We start from the raw sequence: 22,092 nt of genomic DNA, 5'->3' as shown, positions 1-22,092 counted from the left end.
GCAGGGACCGAACCCGCAACCTCATGGTTCCTAGTCGGATTCGTTAACCACTGCGCCACGACGGGAACTCCAATTACCTGTATTTTAAATTTCACTTTGCTTATGCAACCCCGCTGTACAAGTCACCTCTTCTGTAAAGCATTCCTTTCCATTTCAGATGTCTTTAGTACCTTCATATATTCCCTAAGTTCTGTTGCAGCATTTACTCCTCTGTAATTTATTATTATAGAACATATTTGTCATTTATATAAATGTAGTTTATTACTCTACATCTGTCTTCCGTCTGGACTGCTCTATTTTATTATTTACTTACTTATTTATTTGGCCACACCCACGGCATGTGGAAGTTTCCAGGCCAGGGACCCAACCCATGCCGCGGCAGTGACAAGATCAGATCCTTAACCACTAGGCTACCAGGGAACTCCTGCACTGTTCTATTTTAGAAGAACAAGAATTTCTTCTCATTCCTCTATAGACTTTTGCATCTTCTACCCAAAGTCCCACCTTACAAATGTTAAGAGAAAACTTATTTTAACAACTAGTTGTTTAACTATTACACATCATAATGCATCAATTCCAACTGCCCGTTTCATATTTTACCATCTCTGAACTGAGGGATGGGCCTTAAAAATCTCTGAAGCCCTGGAAGGAAAGTTCTTGCAGAGAGTATTCATAACTGCTCCTGGGAGTTCCCACTGTGGCTCAGCAGTAATGAACCCAACTGGTATCCATAAGGATACAGGTTTGATCTCTGGCTTTGCTCAGTGGGTTAAGTATCCAGTGTGGTATAGGTCGCAGGTGGGGCTCAGATCCTGTGTTGCTACGGCTGTGGTGTACGCCAGCAGCTGTAGATCCAATTTGACCCCTAGCCTAGGAACTTGCATATGCTATATGTGTGGCCCTAAACAGCAAAAAAAAAAAATCAAATCAGGTAAAACAAAACTGCTCTTCTTATTCATCATGGCCTCCCCAATTTGAGAACATTTTCCTGTTTTTAGGGCCATACTTGTGGCATATGGAGGTTCCCTGGATAGGAGCTGAATTGGAGCTGCAGCTGCCAGCCTATGCCACAGCCATGCCAGATCTGAGGCAATATCTGCGACCTACAGCACAGATTTCAGCAACACTGGATCCTTAACCCACTGAGAAAGGCCAGGGATCTAACCCACATCCTCATGGATACTAGTCAGATTCTTAATCCACTGAGCTACAATGGGAATACCTGAGAACACTTTAGATTAGATGATATGCCTACAGTTATTTTTTTTTTCTTAAAACTCACACTGACATTGTAAGTTCAGACCAAAAAATATTTGTTAGAACAAACTTGCAATTCAGAATCATAGGGGATATATTTTTAGTTCCTTCTACCAGGACCAAATTTAAAATGAGTGCCTTTGCTGTCCCTTTCTGTCTGATGGGTTTATTTTACATTTATCTCTGCATCAAAGGGATAGACCTTTGATATTCTAATTTTAAGCAGGTATCCTATTAGACTCCCCATCTTATTTTTTCTTTCTTTAGGGTACATAAACAGTGATATATCTTCCATTGGATGGCCTCTTAGATTCCACAAAACACAGTCCTAAAAAATAGAATAAAAAAACTAAAGTAAATTTCTGACTTAGTTATATAAATCTTACATTTTTAATGAAAGAAATATTTGGGTTTCTTTGGGCTATTAAGATCTCCACATTCCTCTAATTACTAGAAAAATTTTCAAAGGTTTTTGAATTTTGCTGTGTAGACTAAATCCTTATGTGCCCACCTTCTGTCCACAACATTTTTTTGGCTTGTTCCTACGTATCAGCATTTTAAGTCTCTGTCCACATTTGCCCACTAAAAACCACTGCGGCCTTCACTGTGGTTTGGTTGATGGAAAGCATCTGAGGCTGCTAAAAACTTTCAATGAAACGCACGCTTGTGGGATCATAATTCACCCCTACAAGGCAAATGAATTCTCCTAGGCCATTGGTTACAAATCCCAAACTGTGCTTTGAGCCCCTAAAAGACTTTATAGAACATATGACTGAATCCTTCATTTAACTTAAATGACTGAACCCCCTCCATCCGAAAATAATACTTAGCTAAACTAAGCATGAGATGTGACATTATTATATAGTTAGTACTTATTTAGTGACTAAGTTCCAGGCAATGAGCTAACTGCTTTACTCATCACTCTACCTCTCTCAGCGAACCTACCCATTAAGAAATTGAGGGAGTTCCCTTTGTGACTCAGCAGTAACAAACCTGACCGGTGTCCATGAAGATGCAGGTTCGTTCCCTGGCCTCGGACGGTGGGTTAAGGATCCGGTCTTGCCGTTAGCTGCGGTGCAAGTCACATATGAGGCTCGGATCCTAAGTTGCTATGGCTGTAGCTTAGGCTAGCAGCTGCAGCTCCAATTCAACCCCTAGCTTGGGAAATTTCATGTGCCACGGGTGCAGCCCTAAAAGAAAAAAGAAAAATAAATTGAGGCTCACAGTTAAGGGACTTGCACAAGATCACATGGCTCGAAAGAGATCAAGTGCGAATTTAAGCCCAGACAGAATAAAGCCAAGGCTTGCAATTCACTCTCTGAATCCCTGCTTTTTACCGCTTTGAAGAAAAAAAAAAATTACGACAATGAAGAAACAATGGCAATTGAACAGCAATGCAAATAAACTGGAATGTCAACTGCGGACATCCTCAGTAACCTGTGAAATTTTAGAAAGAGCCTCCCATATTTATCACACGGCTAAAAAAGATGCCCCGGTCCTCAGGGTGGAGAAGTAGTTTTAAAAAGTGCTACTGAGCTCAAGTATGGGTCATCCTTTTAATCTCCATGGTCACCACTATTCATCATGAGCTTTTCCATCGTGTCTAGGCTACGTGGTCTGTCAGGACATTTTCTTCGTGGTGCACATTACACTTCTTTAAGGTCCACTCTGCAGGCCAGAGCTAAAGGCAGGCATTATTATAGATCAAAGCCAGTGAAGTGGGTAATGAAGTTTGGTATATAAAACACTTGTTATAAACGCAGGGGAAATGCCGGCTTTTCTTTAACATTAACTGCTTTGAAATGCATCATTGGAAGTAGAAATTCTTAGTAGGCCACTAGCTGCCACAGAATAATTTCCCTTCACCAAACAGACGACTGGTAGCTTTGGTGAGATGTCTTTCACAAACGCGGGGCCGTGTGCAGTGAGTTATTTTTAATACGTACTCCGTGGGGTGAGGGCTAAAATGCATCGCTGAACAAGAAGAGCGTTTCCCCCTCACCCGCCTCCCAGCAGAAACAAGGAATTGAAGGTCCATTCTGATCAGCTCCACTTAAGGAATAGGGTCTGAATTCTCAGGCTGATACAGAATCTTAAAAAAGAAACAATTAAAATATCTAAGCAGACAGTTTTCATCTCCTCGGGTAGAAAGCGTTCTTACTTATTCGGACATGTAGGCCTCTGAGCCACGGGGGGGGGGGGGGGGGGAGGAAAAGTGGTTATAAATATAACATGAAAAGGATAATTATTTTCCGATAACTTTTTAAAATCGTGTCTGCCTCCTCTTCTGTCAATTGTCTTTCAAGACTGGTCAATGTTAAGTAAGTGCTTCCGAGATTTACAAAGTCCCTTCTCCTCCTACAGGCTGCTCTGTGGGGAAAGGAGCAGTTTTCATTATCAGACGCCAAATGTTTATCACCATACTCCAACAGCGTGAGTGGTGGAGGATGGGAGTCATACAAAGGGGTCACAGGAGTTCCCATCTCGGCTCAGTGGTTAAGGAACCCCGCTAGTATCCATGAGGATGAGGGTTCAATCCCTGGCCTTGCTCAGTGGGTTAAGGACCTGGCATTGCCATGAGCTATGATGCAGGTCACAGACGTGCATCGGATTTGGCGTTGCTGTGTCTCTGTCGTAGGCTGGGCAGTTGCAGCTCTGATTTGACCCCTAGCCTGGGAACCTCTATATGCCATAGGTACAGCCCTGAAAAAGCAAAAAAAAAAAAAAAAGTCACTAAATCCCCAAATTCTTTCTCTCCCTCCCTCCCTTCCTTCTTCCTTCCTTTCTTCCTCCTTTCCCTTCCTCTCCCCTCTCTTCTTCCTACCATCTGTCCTGCCCCTTTTTTTTTTTTTTTTCCTTTCTGGCAAATTTAACAGCCTAATGTTTGCCATACATTCTAGGGTAAAAATCATCCTATTTGTCTTAAACTTTAGGATAAAAATCATCCTATTTCTCTTACTAATCTCAAGTACTTTGTAATCAGCCTCAAATAGCCTACCTCCTTGATTACTGTAAGGCTCCCGAAATCAGAGGCCAAGCCTTATTCCTAGGAGACTTCTTTCTGTCCCTTGCAAGATATCCTGAGTTTGTTTAGTATGCAGTAGAAGAGCTTGATGGGGTGTTAGATAATTTGACTTCTAGCTCCCTCATTGACCAGGTAACCTCGGACCAATCACCTAACCTCTGGCACTTTCATTTCCTCCTATAACAAAAGGGGAACCATAACACCTGTTCAAGGATCCACAAAGGGTTGACCTGGTGACAAATCATAATGGGAGTGAAGCCACTTGACAAACCAAAGCCTTGCTCAGGCAGGTGCCCCCAAGTATAATTCACGGTCAAGTGGCTGAGTCCCAGGGTGGCTGAGTGGGTCAGGGAGCCAGTGGTTTCACTAAAGCCTTGACAACCTCCTGCTAGAAGCATAGCTCTAGAGAGCTAGCTTCCTGAAATGTGAAACTGAGCGTGACATTTCCCTTCTTCAAACACTTCACTCCCAGAATGAAATCTAACTCTGTAACTAGGCCTACAAGCTTTGATCTCTGCTCAATGCTCTGGTTTTTTTTCCATGCTTGCCCTTCAGCAAGGTCTGAAGGTCATATTCTGCCCGCTCAGCCACGATGAGCTACTAGCTGATGTCCAAGCTCTTTTACGGGGCTGCCTTAGAGGCAGTTGCCTTCCATAGCCCAAGAGTGAGCCAGCTGCCCTTCCTGTGAGCGACCACAGCATCCCGTAATACCCTGGATGTAGCGCTTTTTACTCCGTCCTAGAGTTGCCTGCACGGTGCTGATCCGCATCTGTCATTAAGATGTTGACACTTGAGGGCAACCCCCTAGTGGCTGGTGGCACTTGAAGACGCCAGATAAATGACTTGTTAGATGAGTAAATAAATGAAAGAATGAGGAGCTCCTCTGCAACGAGAGAGGAAGCGATTCTTTACTGTGGTTCAATATATTCTCGAGGTCCTACTTGGGACCTCCGCACCATTACAACTTCAGCAAACCAGATGTGGTAGCAGAAAAAAAACGATGCCCAGATCCCAGACTACATTACCTTACACGGCAAAGGGGAGTCAGGGTTGCAAATTGAATTAGGGTTGCTAATCATTTGACTTTACATGGGGAGATTATCCTGGATTATCTGGTTGTGACCAGTATAATCACGAGGGTTCTTTAAAATTGAAGAAGGAGGCATTACAGAGGTTGGAGTGATTGGAGGCCAGAAGGATTGACACCGCTATCCTAGGCTTCATAGAAGGGAGCCATGAGCCCAAGCATGTGAGTGGTCTCTAGAAGCGTCTGGAGAAGGGCCTCCAGAAAGGCATACAGCCCTGCAGACACCTTGATTTTAGCTCAATGACATCTGCATCAGACTTCCGACTTTAACAAACTGTAAAACAGTAAGTGTGTGCTTTAATTTACCAGGGTTTCTGATTATTCACTATAGCCATGATAGAACACTAACATTTCAGACAGGAAAGTGGACAAGACCTCATCAGGACAAGTCATTCCACCTGTGGAGCTTCAGATTCCTCATCAACAAGCTGAGGATAAGCTTAAGCCTAATCTGCTTATGAGGATATTTGTGAGGATCAAAAAGCTTTAAAACCTGGGCTTGAATGTCATTTATTCACTGTGTTTCTTCGACAAGTAACTTAACTGATCCGTGCCTCAGTTTTCTCATCTGTAAAACAGACATACTGGTAGCATTACAGTCCCTGTAAAGTGCTATGAACATCCTCTGGTACAATGTAAGTAGTTTTTAAGTGTTCGCTACTACCACACATGTAAAAAGTTTGCAAACGGTTAGGCATTATAAATGGTAAAGTAGAATTAGCATACTTATAGAACACCGGTTCTCAAGGGGTGGGGGGGGGGTCCTTGCCTTTCCCCAAGAGTCGTTCTAAAATTTATGGCAGCATTTTAGAGGCCAAGGTGGGTCATGGTGGCAATACCACTAGCATTTAGTGATAGAAGCCAGGGATTTGGAAACATCTTGCAACATCTGAAGCAGTCCTTTGCAATGTAAGATTTTTGTCTAGATATGAAATGATACTGCACACCTCTACCCATCTGCACTTGTACCTATGCCTTGATGGTAATTTTACCAACAAATACTAGCATCTACCTCCTTCATGATGACCTCTGGTGTGGTTGTACCATGCATTTATCTACTGAAAGACATTTTTTAACTCACTTCGTTTCTCTATTCTGTTAACATTAATAATAATAAAAGGACATTCTTTTGATTTTAAATTTAGAGTTAGGTTGTATTTATGAAATTCATTTCATAATAAAAGGGGTATTAGAAAGATCTGTTATTAAAAGTGTATTGGGTTGGAATTAATAGGATTTGAAGTAAAATAAGGTTTAGAGATGGCTTAATCCAGCTCTCTAGCTTTCCAGTGAAGAAACTCAAAAGTCCAAAGACAGCATCTTGCAAAAAAGTGTTACTATTAGTTCAAAGATAACGCAAGTTTCAAGACTCTACTTCCAAGGTTCTTGGGTATTCTTTAAGATTTTCTACCTCCTAAATAAAGTAGGATTCTTTCAAGTTCACACTCTCATCCAGTCCTCAGATTGTGTGCCAGCAAAATCTTCCCTTGTGCCCCTCTCTCCCAGCCCTGCCATCCCCACTTCCACCACTGGCGAAAGGGATTCCAAAAGTGACATTTTATATGATCTCAATAGCCAAGCATTCCTGGGAGCAGTACTGAGGGCATTTTGATGGACAAGGTTAAAACGTCAACAACTGTCTCTGTCTCCTTTGAGTATCTACTTTTTTCTAGTCCAGTTCCACAGGAGACCTCTGTACCCAAGGATAATTCTGCCCACCCTCCACCTCCACTTCCAGAACATTCTGCACTACTTGAGCTCAATAAAGTTATGAAGAAACTAATTATACAGCTTCAGTTACAAAAAGATTGATATAGTCCAAATTATAATTCTACTATTTATATAAGGGCAAAACCCTCTTCCTTCCATCCCCCTTCCATACCCAAAGCTGCCAAAGACATTTATGCAGGTGTGTCCTGCCTAATTCCAGAGGGTGCACCCCTGGAGCTATGGGGTTCAATACCTGCATGGCTGAATACAGGGTCCCTGTTCTCAACTCCCTCAAATGGGAAAGGAGTTCATAATGTCAAGGGTTCTGATCTCAACTTTGATGCACATTTGGTTTAACACTGGCTTAACTGACATAGTTTATTCACTATCTTAAGTTTGAATTGCAATTTAATCTCTTTGCTCCCCAAGGGTTCAATGATGGAGGCCCAGTCACATTAAATATTGGGGCCCTATCGCAGCAGCTGCCTCTTGATAGTCAGACACTTGATGATTAGGGCTTGAGACCCAGTCCTCTTTCCTGTCTCTCCCTTTTGCGTGGCCCACACCATTGCAATTTCCTGCTGAAGGCTGTCCCAAGCACGTCAGCATATTACAGGGGTGGGGTTGGACGAGTGGGGAGGAACATTTTGCGCCCAATAACTGATGCAGCTTCAACTGATTCAAGCACACAGTTGAAGCAGTAGCTCAGAGTATCAATTTCACCTCGAGTTTTTAAATACAAGCTTTTAATTCTGTTAGACCTGGATGCCTTCTAAGTCGTATTTGCCCTACTTCAAGCAAATAACTTGCTGTCTATAAACTTTAGTTTCTCATCAGTAAAATGAACAGAAGCACTAGCCTTGCGGGGTTACTAGAAGCATAACACGAGCAAATGTAAGTAAAGCCTGGCACACAGCAAGTGTTCAAGAGATGTTAGTGGTTGCTAGGATGCTCTTTTCCCAGAGCAATGGTCTCCTAAGATTACAGTTCTATAACACATACCCCCGCCAAAAGCAGAATAAAAATTTAAACATAGAAACTCTAGTAAAAGAAGAGGAAAGGTGTGTCCCTTAGGAGGGGCAATTCCATCTTCATTTGAATTGTAAAAATAACTCATCACAGCAGGCATTTGATAAATCCCCCCCTTTTCTTAAATTCTCAGAGTGCTCTTCCATACCAAAGCCCCTTAAGTCAGCATTCCTTTATTCCTATTTTTCAGAAGACATCGAGGCTCTGGGAGGTTAAGATCCTTCTGTGGCCAAATCTAAGACTAGAACGCAGGCACAGAAATTTGCTGGGCAGGGTTTCACGTCACAAGATGTTCCATTATTAGAAGCAGTCACTCTCCACTAGGGGGCGCATGTCACGTAATGAGGGGTGTATTGGCAGCGATTGAGGGACTGAACTAGTCTCTATCCGCCCCTAAAATAACAAACCAACTAAAAAAAGCAATCTAAGGGAAAAAAAAAAACAGCGTCTTTGCCCTATAAATGTATCTTTAATGCATCTCCTTTAATTCTCTCGTCCAACTGGATTGCATCTTCAAAGCCCTTCCTATGTAGAAATTCTGGAATCAAGATGGCATATCAGTGCAGGACCAAATAGACGTGTGATTTAAAAAAGCCCTTCCTGTGGTTCTGAAAAGCCCCTTTGGGCTGGGAATCCCTGCACTGGGCCAACCTACAAAAGAGAGGGTATTTGCAGGTGATTTGATGATATATGATCACTCCCAGCGCATTTAGAACCAATACTTCTCAGAAGAAGAGACACTGTTTTGAAGGGGGGAGGGGAGATCTACTGGTTTATCCTAATAGCAGTTGATTTCTGAAGACTTGGGCTGGAAATAAGACTGCAGCCCCAAGCCCATAGCTTCACATCTAGGAAACCCAGAGGTCTTCCCCGGAACACGCAACGGTCCATTGTAAGGATGTTATGTTTAAGAGGTTTTAATGAAACTCACTTTTCAGTTGCTGCACCAATACCGTCAGATGATTGCTTGAAAATTTTTTTTTCTTTTGTCTAAGTTTACTTTCAACTGTAGGGAGTCACATTTTCTTCCTCTTTTTGGGTGAGAGAGTTGGTTAATTTTTTTAAACCCCTTTGCTAAGTCATTATTCATTAAATTGAAACTTAGGAGAAGAAAAGAAGGGACACAATGAGGGGCAGTGCCTGAAACAGAAATGACCTGCCTTTTGTGCCCCCTGATATTTTGCAGTAAATATTGCAAGCTGAGCAGGTGTCTAGCTGTGTATAGTCCAAACTACACTTGCTTCAGATCCCACCTGCCCCTTGTCACACAGGCCAACCCACACTTGAATCAAGAAAACTTTTTTCTGTTTACTATGTTAATCATCAAGCCAAAGCAAATAGCCTTCTACTTTCTGGATCCCAGGCGGCAATTAAATATGAAGACATCACAAATCCTCTAGACAAATAAGGGGGTAAAAAAAAACCTTCTGTATTCTAGGCCAGGAGGTGGGCCACCACATACCACAGAATTGCATCAGCTGTTGCAGGGAACAGAGTCCCTTTCCCAACTTTGAACTTTCTGTTTCACACACCAGCATCTAAGCAGGAAACTGACTTAAGTTCTCAGTTTAGATCAACCACCACTTACAAGTCTCAGTTGAAACAGTCAGTTTCAATGGCCATGGGTTCATTTCTTCCTTGACTCAGCACATATGTCATGGAGTTCAAGGGAGATGACCCATAACCAAAATATAGGACCCCCCAGACAACTCAATCCACATTGGCGGGAGGCTGAGTAAATAGATATTTACATGATGTTAGTGCTGCCAGAGGTGTGTACAAAGCTAGGTAAGGGGGCAGAGAGGCAGACAGCAAGTGAAAACGGTAGCTGTAGTGGAAAAGGAGAACAGCATTACCCCTTACTCGCCTACTGCCCTTCTCCCTACACACCACCACACAGCCGCCAACGGGTACAAAAGGTGCTACTCATTCTATTCACATCTGGTAACTAGGGGAATGAACACATCAGATCTTAAGAGAGTAGTTTCTTAGACACCTCGCAGGCAAGGAAAACTGTTTACAAATGCAAAGTTGTTTCCACACCACCACTCTGAGGGGGGAAAAAAAAAGCACTGGGAAAATGCAGGCAGAAAAGCCACCTCACCAGCCCTCCGCCCAAAGCAACCTGGAATCCAGACTGACCGGCCAAACACCTGGCAGCATAAGTGAACTTTTGCATAAAGCTGCAACACACTCCCCAGCCGTTGGCACAACGCCCCAGCCAGAAGGCCAGTTTCCAGTTTGAAAGGGCAGTCGGGAAGGGTGGTGGGAGTTTTAGCACGCACACATTACCACCCCTCTCTGGCCCTTCTGAGCTTCGACCCTTTTAGCTGGGCTGCCCAGGCTTCGGAGAAGAAAACTGCCAAAGCAGAAAACTGTCAGAGTTGCGATTACTCAGTGAGCTGGCTTTGTAACGTGGACGTGCCCCCTTCATGGCCAGTTCTACTTGGGGCCCCTAAGCTACGCTTAGGTTTTGCTCCCGTAAAACTGAGACTACGTGAACTACGCCTCCGACCCCGTGCTCTGCACGAACACGAACTCAAGAAGCCCTGCTCACCGAGCCTTTGCCTACACCTCTGCTGGGTCAACGCCTGGGACGACTGGCGGGTGGGGACAAGTGGCCCCCCAAGTGGGTCAAAGTTGTCAAAACTCCGCCACCCGCGCCCGGCGGTCCCCTGGGGTGTGGCGGCACGTGGGTGGGTGTGAGGATGCGGCGGGAGGAGGCGGTTGGGGTGTCCGTATCCCAGGCAGCCCGCGCAGCGTTAACCCCTCACCTTCCAGCAGCACTTCCTTGCCAGCGCGCTTCAGCGCCTGCACCGCCTCGTCGTGGGTGGCGTCCCGCAGGTCGGCCCCGTTCACAGACAGGATGGCGTCGCCCACGTACAGGGCTTGGGTCTGGTCCGCCGCCAGCCCCTTGAAGATCTTGCTGATGAGGATGGGCATCTTGTTCTCCTTGCCCCCCTTGATGCTGATGCCCAACCCGCCCAGCTCCTGCTTCAGCACCTTCACGCCGCGCTTCTGGTTAGAGATGGACTCGGGCACCTGCTCCGGCAGGTCGGTGAAGGCGGTGCGGACCCCGGCGGGAGAGTCCGGGGGCTGCGCGCCGCCGGCGCCTGGGTGCCCGGGGCCGGCGCCCCTGCAGAACGAGCCATTGGTGGCGGTCCCGATGCCGTTGTACGCCGCAGCGCCTTCCTCGCAGCTCAGAACCAGGGCGTCTTCGCTCAAGTTCACCAGAACTTTGTGCCAGCGATCCCGCACCAAAACTTCCAGCAGCCCGCTCCGCTGCGCCCGGCCGCCTCCCCCGCCGGCCGGCCCCGCTGCCGCTGCCGCTGCCGCCGCCGCTGCTACCGCCATCTTTCCGGCATTCTTAAAATGCCGTGCGATTGCAAAAGGGGGGAAAAGTGGGGAAGGGTTGCTCGGGGAGCGAGGAGAGCGCGCCCGGCAGGGAGGAGGCGGGACGCGGGACTCCGCTCCGCGACTTCGCTGGAGCGCCCGGCTCGAGTTGGCAGCCGCAGTCAGCAGCTTCCCCCTGGCCTGATCCCGGGCGGGGTGGAGCTACCTAAAAGAAGAAGGAGAGACAGAAACAGTGGAGGGGGGCAGCCAGCTGCCAGTTGCAAAACCCCAAACCCAAGGGAAGCCGCGAAACAGCTAAGCGCGGGGGAGGTTCGGAGGGGGAGTCCCTCGCCGGGAAGGGCGGGGACCCAGCGCCTGGCGGCCGCTCACCTGTTCCAGCCGCCGCAGCCTCGGCGGTCACACGCCGCGCGTCCTCTCAGACCCTCCCCGCCTCCCTGCTCTGAGCGCACGTCGCCGCAGGGACAGCTTCCCTCCACCCCGCCCCCAGCCGTCTTTCGTCCACTCACCCTTCTCCCCTGGCGCCTCTTCCGCACCCCGCACGGTCTGGGTGTCCTGCCTTGGTCCGCTCACTGGATGCTCTGAAGCCCCCTATCACACCCTCTGTCGAACGGTCTCTCCGCCCTAACCCCTAATTGTGTCTAGTCTCTTCACTCTGGCTTCCAAAAGGCAAGTCTTGGCTTCGGTTCTTACCTGTCTCTCCTTTCCGCAGAGGCTCTCAGGTGGGCTCAGACCAGACGGACAGCCTGGGTTCCCTGAAAGGCAAGAGGGAAGGTTGTCCCAGGAACCCAGGATGAAATGTCAGCATAACCCCAGTGCAGGGAAACTTCTCCTTAAATGCAGGACATCTTTTCTGCCAGGTCTCTGAAGAGGTGTCTCTACTGGCTGCGGTTTTCAGCAGGTCACTGCTGGCCCCACACCCCAGGGACAATTTTTCTTCCTGCCCTAGTACATTACATGCTTTCTGCTCCTGATCTATCCTCTCCCGCCCCAGGAATGCCACACCAAATGCTTCCTGGGACTTTGTCTGTCTTCCCAGGGTCCAATAGAAAAAAGTCCACTATTTAAGAACTCGGTTGCAATGGATTGTTATCTCAGAAGTTCCTTTCTGAGTGACTTGGAACTCAAGCTGCATTTTCCTGGGAAACGATATTATAAATTATTGGTTATCTTCCCAGGCCAATCCAGAAGTGCCAACACATGTCTTAGATGAATCTCCCAGAATCCTCCTGGTCCTGGAAATTCTCAGGGGTCCTCCACCCTATGCAGATCTCTGGGAGCTCTGGAAGTGTTTCATTCATCTCATCTACCTTCCTTTCCACTTCTTTCTGTGCTTTCTTTGAAACCAAACCAAACCAAAATTCACAAATCAGAGAATTCCTAAAGGTAAACGCAACCCAGCAAGGTGTCAGGAGGAAAGAAATCTTATTGAACACATTGCCACTGAGCTGATGAACAGCATCATTGAAAGTTCTCTAACCCTTCTCAAATGACTCACATTTTTAATTGTGAATGTTTAAAAACACAGAGCAATTCCCAATCTCCAGAGCCTGGGTGGTTGGTATTCCAGGCAGGTGCCAGAAATGAAATGAAAACATTTGGATTTTTCTTTTTTTTTTTATAAGTCACTACAGGTAGGTCATGAGGAACTCTTAGGTTTATACTTCTGCTTACAGAATCCTTATTGTCTATATTTCTAACCAGTGTTCCAGAAGCTCTTTATTCATTCATGTAAAGGTACCCGGGGACAGCAGTACCAGGATCAGTCAAGGAGCTATGAGGGGTGGGACCATGGTATTGGGTGGTAAAGCCAGCTGAGGCTGCCCTCTGCTTTAGAGACTAAGGACTTGCACACACACATCGCTCTGCAGGAAAATCAGAGCCTGAGTGTCTGTGTTCTAACCCAAAAGCACCGAGGTGGAGACAGGCACCGGAATGCCAGGGCGATGATTTAGAAATCAAAACATCTGCTCCTGGACTGAAATTGTCCATTCCCATTACACCTGTGTCTTGTCTCCGTGGTCAAGTGATGCTAGAGGCCCAGGCATAACCAGAAGTAATTTATCGATTTGCTGTAAGAAATTGCAAGCTCTGGGATGGGAATTTCTCAGAATCTCTGTGATAAGCACATTTTTTCCAGGTGAGCAAACCTACATGGGAAGGAGTAGATTGCTTGCTGAAAGTGGCATCAGAGGAAGCGAAGGCAAATATTCAATATCATCAGGCCTGAGGCATGCATGTCAGCCAGAGATGGCTTTGCCAATGGAATTAAAATAACAACCCTTATTCTAAGTGCTTTACAGGTATTAACTTAATCCTCCCAGTTGTTCTTAGGGATACTTGCTATTATCGTCACTCCTGTTTCACAGGTGGAAGAATGGGGGTACAGATTTAAAAACTTGCCCTGCTCATGTAGTGGATAAATGGCAGAGTCAGGAGTTCTCACTGTGGCTCTGTGGGTTATGAACCCAACTAGTATCCATGAGGATGTAGGTTTGCTCCTTGGCCTTACTCAGTGGGTCAGGGATCTGGCATTGCCATGAGCTGTGGTGTAGGTTGCAGATGTGGCTCAGATCTGGTGGTGGTGTGGATGTGGTGTAGGCCAGCAGCTGTAGCTCTGATTCGCCCTTAGCTTGGGAATTTTCATATGCTGCACCTGCAGCCCAAAAAGCAAAAAAAAAAAAAAAAAATATATATATATAAATTTAAAAAAAGGCAGAGTCACGATATGAACCCAGGTAGAAAGAGTTTGGACTTTGAACCATCATCTCCTAAAAATGCTTAGAATGTGTTAGCTGTAGAGTTCACCTTGCACCGAAGCCAACCTTCCCATCCTTAGGGAGACAGGGAGGGTTAAGACCCTTGCCCTAGATACCTGTAGAAAGGTTCGGCCCAGCTATTGTCTCCTGGCCTCCCCTGCTTTCCAGGTTAGAGGACATCCTGCCCTCTCCTAATTGGTACATTCTTTCCTTTAGTCATGCTAATAGGTTGAAACTGAGGACACCTGTGGTCTTGCTGGCCTAGAAGCCCTGTTAACCCTCAGATAGGTCTGCGTATCTGGTGTCTGATCAGTGATGCTGACTCTCAAAGACAAACTTACCACATTTCTTAGGTGGGACTGCAGCCCTATAATTTTACAATTAGGATGGATTATATTCTCTTAGGTCTCCCCTTTTGAAGAATAGTCATTGGACAGGTCTGAAAAGACTTCCAGCTTTCTCACTTTAGGAGTATGGCATTTAAAGCGTTTGAAGCTCAGAGTAGAGCAGGAACAGAGCTTAGAGCACACGGCGGGTTTGTGACAAAGCCACCACTGGGTTATCATGATACCAGTCTAACGTGAGCATTCCAGAAATTATACCTGAAGGCCCCCCACACATACCCTTTTTAAAAACCAGATTTCTTTCACTTATTCCTGTCTTCTGTTCTCTTTCCTCCTTCTGTCCTCAACTTTTGACTTCCCTTTCCCAGCCCAAAGTGGGATCTTCCTGTGTGTGCCCCTTTGCGTACTTCCCTATAGAGGTCTGGGTGGCCTTGAACTTGCAAAAGCAGGTCACAAAACCCTCAGCTCCACAGAGCAGAGGTCAGTGATGGAGCTGCAGCAACATGTGGCAGAAGAGGAAGTATTCCTCCCTCACCCCACAAAGTTTTGTTGTGCATTTGTCATGTCCCAGGCACTGTTCTTGGTGCTGCCACATGGGGGCAAACAAATGGCAAGACGTGCCTTATGATGCTTTCATTGCAGTGGGTGGCAAGGTGGCGATGGAGAAGGACTGAAAACGTAAAATACTTTCATGGAGAAGCAAATGCCAGGAAGAAAATAAAACAGAGCAAAATAGTCTAGAGTGACCAGGGGCAAGTGACATCCTGGCTTTGTGAGTAGGTGACTTTTGGCCTGAGACATGGATGGAAGAAGAAAGGAGTCTTGCAAAGATCTAGCCAGGAGGGTCCCAGGGAGAAGGAAGAGCCAGAGCAAAGCACCTGAGACAGAACTAAGCTTCTTTTGTTGGAGGGACGAAAAGGAGACCAGCATGACCTGGGCATCCCCTGTCAGGAAGAGAGAGGTAGGAGGGAAATCAGGGAGATGGGTATTTCAAACAGAGTCAGCCCTCCCTACCAGCGGGTGGTTAATTCGTGGATGCGAAAATCTGGGGATGCAGGATATGGAGGGCCGACTGCAGTCCGCCGTTTTGTATAAGGGACTTGAGCATCCACAAAGGTCCTGGAACCCATCCCCCGCAGATATTGAGAGACTCTATTATTTCCTAATACCTACTGAGAAAACTTTTACTGGATAGAAAACTCCTTCCAGTATTTAGGTTTGGAAAACAGGATCATTGTAATTTTGACACTGTTTTCTAAAGAGTAGATTGGGATTTATCCAGTTACAGGATGGAGTTTGGGTACAAGGTGAATAATCAAGAAGAGGAGGTGGGAGTTCCCATTGTGGCGCAGCGGAAACGAATCCAACTAGGAACCATGAGGTTGCGGGTTCAATCCGCGGCCTCGCTCAGTGGGTTAAGGATCTGGTGTCGCCACGAGCTGTGGTGTAGGTTGCAGACATATCTCAGATCCTGTGCTGCTGTGGCTGTGGTATATGTCAGCAACTGTAGCTCCAATTAGACCCCTAGCCTGGGAACCTCCATATGCCATGGGTGCGGCCCTAAAAGGACAAAAGACAAAAATAAAATTAAAAATAAAATAAAATATGGCACAAATAAACCTATCTACAAAACAGAGACAGACTCACAGACCAAGAGAATAGACTTGTGGTTGCCCAGGGGGAGGGGGAAGGAGGATTTTGGGGTTAGCAGATGCGAACTGTTACATTTAGAATGGATAAGCAATGAGGTCCTACTGTATAGCACAGGAAACTATATCCAATCTCCTGGGACAGACCATGATGGAAGATAATATAAGAAAATGAATGTGTGTGTGTGTGTGTGTATAAATGACTGGTCACTTTGCTTTACGGTAGAAATTGGCACAACATGGTAAATCGACTATATATAATTTAATAAAAAAAGAAGTAGTCAGATTCTAGATTCAAAATCATAATTCTGGGTTAGTGACTCTTTTTTTAAAGATGAAGCACTGAGACTGGGGCTTGGCTTGTGAACAGAAGGCTGAGCAGGCTCCTTCTCTGATGTGTCCTAGTAGGCCTCCAGGAACATCATCAATCTTAGATGGGTTGGGAGTTCCTGTTGTGGCTCAGTGGTTAATGAATCTGACTAGGAACCATGAGGTTGTGGGTTCAATCCCTGGCCTCGCTCAGTGGGTTAAGGACCCGGCGTTGCCGTGAGCTGTGGTGTAGGTCACAGACACGTCTCAGCTCTGCTCTGGTGTTGCTGTGGCTGTGGTGTAGCCAGTGGCTACAGCTCAGATTAGACCTCTAGCCTGGGAACCTCCATATGTCTCGGGTGCGGCCCTAGAAAAAGACATAAAAGAAAAGCCCTTAGATGGGTTGGCTAACACCCTCTACTGCACAGATCTGCTATTTAGCTGGGCAGATCCTCGGTTAACTAATAGACCACCACCCAGACTCTCGGCCAGCCAGTCAGTGAGGTGAGGTATTTGCGCACAGCATTTAGAATGTTGTAGTGTGGTGACTTTTTTTGGGAGCAGGGCTAGCCCCAGGGAGAATTGTAAAGTAGTTAAATGATTGTCTTCCTCCTTTTCTTATGGAGTTCCACTGTGTCTCCTTCCCCACCAGAACTACTGCTGCTGAAGCAAACCTTACCCAATCTTTCAATGTATATGATACACATGTAAGTCACTTTTCCTAAGGGATCATATTGATGCATTTTTAAAACTGTAGGATTGAAAAATAAAATAAAATAAAACTGTAGGATTGGTGAGATCACATATTAAAGCCATGTTGAACAAAATAATTCTTTGAAATTCTAGTAGGCAAGATACATTCCACCAAGTACTAGAAGCTTTAGCAAGTTGGCCTAAGTAGGCATCAGAGATGTGAAAAGGTGAGGAGGAATAAGAAATCATATGATATAATATGATAGCAAAAAGGTGAAAAATCAAAGGATCTGGCTTGAGAATATTGAAAAGAGAACTTACAGGGTCTAGCAACCAATTTTAACATGGGAGCAAAGGAAAAGTGATTATGGGAAGAGAAATTCATAACTAAATGCTAACTTTTGAATTGCTTCTCTGCATAATTAAACTAGAACTATACAAAAATAGCCCAAATTAACTGCAAAGCTTGGAAAGCCAGAGGCAGAAGACATATTTAAAGGCAAAGGGCTACTGCCCTACTTCTGAAATGAAAACTCAAGCCCTCTGAGGCATCACAGGACAATATATTTACATGCAGTGTCCGCTGGACTAAAGTCCAAGTTGGCAATCGATGCCTGAAAGCTCTGGCCCGCCTGGCGAAGGGACCCCCCCCCCCCCAAAAAAAAGGCAAACTAGATCAAGCAAGAGGTGAGCCTGGAGGCAATCCCAGACAGCTGCCTTCTTTTCCATCTCCATGGATGTGAAGACTTTGCACTGTAGGGGTCACAGATGGTGGCAGAAGTAAGCAGGACTGAGGTCCCCCAGGACCACAGTAGAATACAAAGGCAGGTTTCAGGAGGGGCTAGAATGACTGATATATTAAACAGCGAGGAAAAATCCTTTCCGAAATATTATTAAAGAGAAAGCAAATTGTTACATGTTGACTAGGATTTCTACTTTTCATATATTTCTGTTTAGTATTAGTTTCTCCAAGGCTGGGACTATGTTTAAGATGTCATGGCTATTACAAAATTGAACAGTTTCAAGGAAACACCTAGCACTTGTTCCCAGTGGTTGCAGGGAATTAGAACTAGCTGGGGAACAAATTAAAAAGGCAGTGAATTCAATAACTTCTTCCACATTTATTAGCTGACATACTTGTGAAGTAAGGGACTTTCTTCTATATACAGTGATTTTTGTTGCTGTTGATTTTTGTTTGTATTTAGGGCTGCACCTGTGGCATTTGGAATTTCCCAGGCTAGGGGTTGACTCAGAGCTGCAGCTGCCGGCCTATGCCACAGCCACATCCTTAACCCACAGAGATTCTTAACCCACTGAGCGAGGCCAGGGATCAAACCCACATCCTCATGGATACCAGTTGGGTTCTTAACCAGCTGGAACCACAATGGGAACTCCTGTTGCTGTTTATTTTTTTTTCTTTTTACCACCACAACTGTGACATATAGAAGTTCCCAGGCTAGGGGTCGAGGGGAAGCTGCAGCTGCCGGCCTACACTACAGCCATGGCAATGCGTGATCTGAGCCTTGTCTGAGAGCTACACCACAGGTCACAGCAATGCCAGATCCATAACCCACTGAGTGAGGCAAGGGATCAAACACTCATCCTCAAGGATACTAGTTGGGTTCGTAACCCACTAAGCCAAAATGGGAATTCCAGATTTTTAATTTCACTATTATAAAGATTCTTATCTAATGTGCTCTAATTCATGACTATTATTATTCTGTTTTCTGCTTAAATATATCAAATTTGGCCAGTACGAACCTCTTCAGGCTGACTCCTATGTTTTTTTTTTTTTTTTTTGCTATTTCTTTGGGCCGCTCCCACGGCATATGGAGGTTCCCAGGCTGAGGGTCCAATCGGAGCTGTAGCCACCGGCCTACGCCAGAGCCACAGCAACGCGGGATCCGAGCCGCGTCTGCAACCTACACCACAGCTCATGGCAACGCCGGATCGTTAACCCACTGAGCAGGGGCAGGGACCGAACCCGAAACCTCATGGTTCCTAGTCGGATTCGTTAACCACTGCGCCACGACGGGAACTCCTCCTATGTTTTTTGACAGGTGCCCATTGTCTTTAAGCACTTTTTTTTTTCTTTTTGCTTTTTGGCATAACAAGCTATCCTAGGGTCATCCTGTATTTTATCTGCCTTGTCCTGGGATCAGCCATTCCTTACGGAGCCCTGGTCCCTTTTAGTGTAAAATGCTATTTAAAAACCAAGATCTGGAGACTAGCTGTGCTTATTTATACAATATTAATGGGTAAAGTTCACATTCATAGTCTCATTTCAAATCCTACACCATAAGATACTACCCTAACTTTTCCTTATTCCATGTTTTTCGCAATATGTGAGAAATCTGACTTTCACACGTTAATATATTTATTTGGTGTTTCCTACAATACAGAAGGAAAATGCTTCAGAATTACTGTTACTATTCCGATAGCAGTATCAACAACAAACCTATTAGAAAATGCAAAATTTCTTTGCAGTTCATTTTGTCCTTAGGATAGAGTTCAGTAAAGGTGCACAGATCCAATCTACCCTCCATATATCTACAGACCCAGATGGCAGGGATTCTATAAAATAAGTGGCTTGGCCTCCTCAAAAATGTCAAGTAATGGAAGACAAAAAGACTGGAATTTTCTAAAAGAAAGGAAGCTAGTTGGAATTTGGTGGCTTAGTGGTTAAGGATCCCATGTTGTATACTAATGTAGGCTTTGGTCACTGCTGTGGCACAGATTCAATCCCTGGTCTGGAAACTTCACCATGACATGGGTGCCCCCCCCCCTAAAGGAAACTAAAGGGACGTTAAAACCAAATAAAATGCAAGCTCTTGGATTAGATTGTCAAAGAAAAACTACAAGGACTTTTTTTTTTTTTTTGAGGTTAAAGGCACTTAAATATAGACTGTATATTCAATAATATAATTGTATCCACGTTAGTTAAGGTTTTGGTGTGTCAATGATATTATGGTTGTAGAAAGTTTTTCCTACTGATGTGTTTAGAGGGGAAATGAGGGCTGTAACTGACTTTCAAATAGAGAAAGAGAGGAATTACCAAGAAAATGTGGCAAAGTATCAACCGACTTTCAAATACTGTGAGAGGGAATAAGAGAAAGAGATGTATGACGTGAATGTGGCAAAATTAGCAGTAAGTGGATCTAGTGAAAGATGATGGGATTTGTTGTACGATTCTTTCCAATTAGTAGTAGGTTTAATACTTTTGTTTCAAAATAGAGTTGGGAATAATAATGCATAAACCTAAGCTCTGCTTCAAAAGATTCTGATGAGTTTGTTCTTGGGAGGGGTTTGGAAATGTACGTTTATTAAGGGAGTTCTGAGGCAGCAAACTATGGCCCTGATCCAGGCATTTGTTTTTGTCAATAAAGTTTTATTGGAACACAGCCATAGACATTCGTTTACATATTGTCCATGGCTTCTTTTATACTAAAATGGCAAGCAGAATTGAATAATCCACCAGGCTATAGAGCCCTTTGACCTTTGAACTCTGTGACAGGAGAGATGGTAAAAAATCTAGAAATAGGAGTTCCCATTGTGGCTCAGCGAGTTGAACCCAACAGTAGTATCTATGAGCAGGCGGGTTCAATTCCTGGCCTCACTCAGTGGGTTAAGCATCTGTCGTTGCCACAAGCTGCTTAGTAGGTCACAGATGTGACTCAGATCTGGTGTTACTTTGGCTGTGACACAGGCTGGCAGCTGCAGTTCCAATTAGACCCCTAGCCTCAGAATTTCCATATGCCACAGGTGTGTCCATTAAAAAAAGAAGAAAAGAAAAAAAAATCTAAAAATATTTCTAACCTGGCCCTTTTCAGGAAAAAAAAAAAAAAGAAAGAAAGAAAGAAAAAATGACCCCTGCTCTAGTGTATACAAATTTGGGAAAAGGACTGGAGAAACTTTAAAAGTAGAGGAAGACTGGAAATTTGGTGAAAAGGCACTGATCTGGCAAATAGTAAACATTCCAGCCCATGGTAGCTAACATATGCTATACAAAAGAAACAAGCAAACAAAAAGAATCAGAACCAACCAGAACGACTCTTGATTGTTCCTACAATGGGCCAATTTGTGTTTGCTTATAAAATAGTCACATCAGCTCTGTGAAGCAGAAGTCATCCAGGCATCATAAACAGGAACTTGGAATCCAGAGGGATAAAGAAGCCCACTCTAGGGCTCATCAGTTTGAGGTCAAAATGTTGACATTCAGACTTCAGATTTAAGTTTTTTGTTTTTTTGTCTTTTTAGGGCCACACCTGCAGCATATGGAGGTTCCTAGGCTAGGGGTTGAATCGGAGCTATAGCTGCTGGCTTAAGCCACAGCCACAGCAATGCCAGATCCTAGCCTTGTCTGCTAAGGCCAAGGATCGAACCCGAGTCCTCACGGATACTAGTTGGGTTTGTTACCACTGAGCCAGAGTGGGAACTCCCAGACTTAGGTTTGACAAACACACATTGTGTTCCCTTTCCGCTGGGTCACTCTGCCAACTTCACCATACTTGAAGCTTCAGTTGATTGAAACTCAGATTTTCCATCCACACAGTCCTCTGAGTAAAGGCTTTTACAGTCATTTTGAAAGGGAAACCCACAAGAGGATCAACCTCTCTTCCGAAGAGTGAGTCTCTGGCAGCCGAAATATTGCTGTTTTAAACTCTGTCCCATGGGCTTTCTGAAAGGTTAAAACAAACAAACAAACAAACAAACAACCTTGGCTCTTCCTTTCAGTGTCACCAGCACCCATGCCCCCAAGTAAAAGCAGCTTTAGATTATGGTCAGAGTAAGGGAGTTCTATTTTTGCACAAATGCAAAAACACTTTATTGCCATTTATTTTCTTTCCAGAAAGGCAAACAGTTTTAAACTGTGTCTGGG

General features: G+C 45.0%; 1 protein-coding gene across 1 annotated transcript in view; it reads right to left on the bottom strand.

The window, feature by feature from the left end:
* SNTB1 (syntrophin beta 1) overlaps positions 1-11,906 on the bottom strand; it is a 232,535-nt gene extending 220,629 nt beyond the window's left edge. The window contains exons 1-2 of the mRNA XM_047783343.1: positions 11,832-11,906; positions 10,883-11,667 (exon numbers count right to left, since the gene is read on the bottom strand). Of these exons, the coding sequence (XP_047639299.1) occupies positions 10,883-11,462 (580 nt within the window). The 5' untranslated portion in view covers positions 11,463-11,667; positions 11,832-11,906. The remainder of the gene's footprint in view (positions 1-10,882; positions 11,668-11,831) is intronic.
* Between the last annotated feature and the right edge of the window lie 10,186 nt (positions 11,907-22,092).

Source organism: Phacochoerus africanus, chromosome 6 (assembly GCF_016906955.1).
Source record: "Phacochoerus africanus isolate WHEZ1 chromosome 6, ROS_Pafr_v1, whole genome shotgun sequence".
Lineage (NCBI taxonomy): Eukaryota > Metazoa > Chordata > Mammalia > Artiodactyla > Suidae > Phacochoerus > Phacochoerus africanus.
This window is presented reverse-complemented; position numbering and strand designations above follow the sequence as displayed.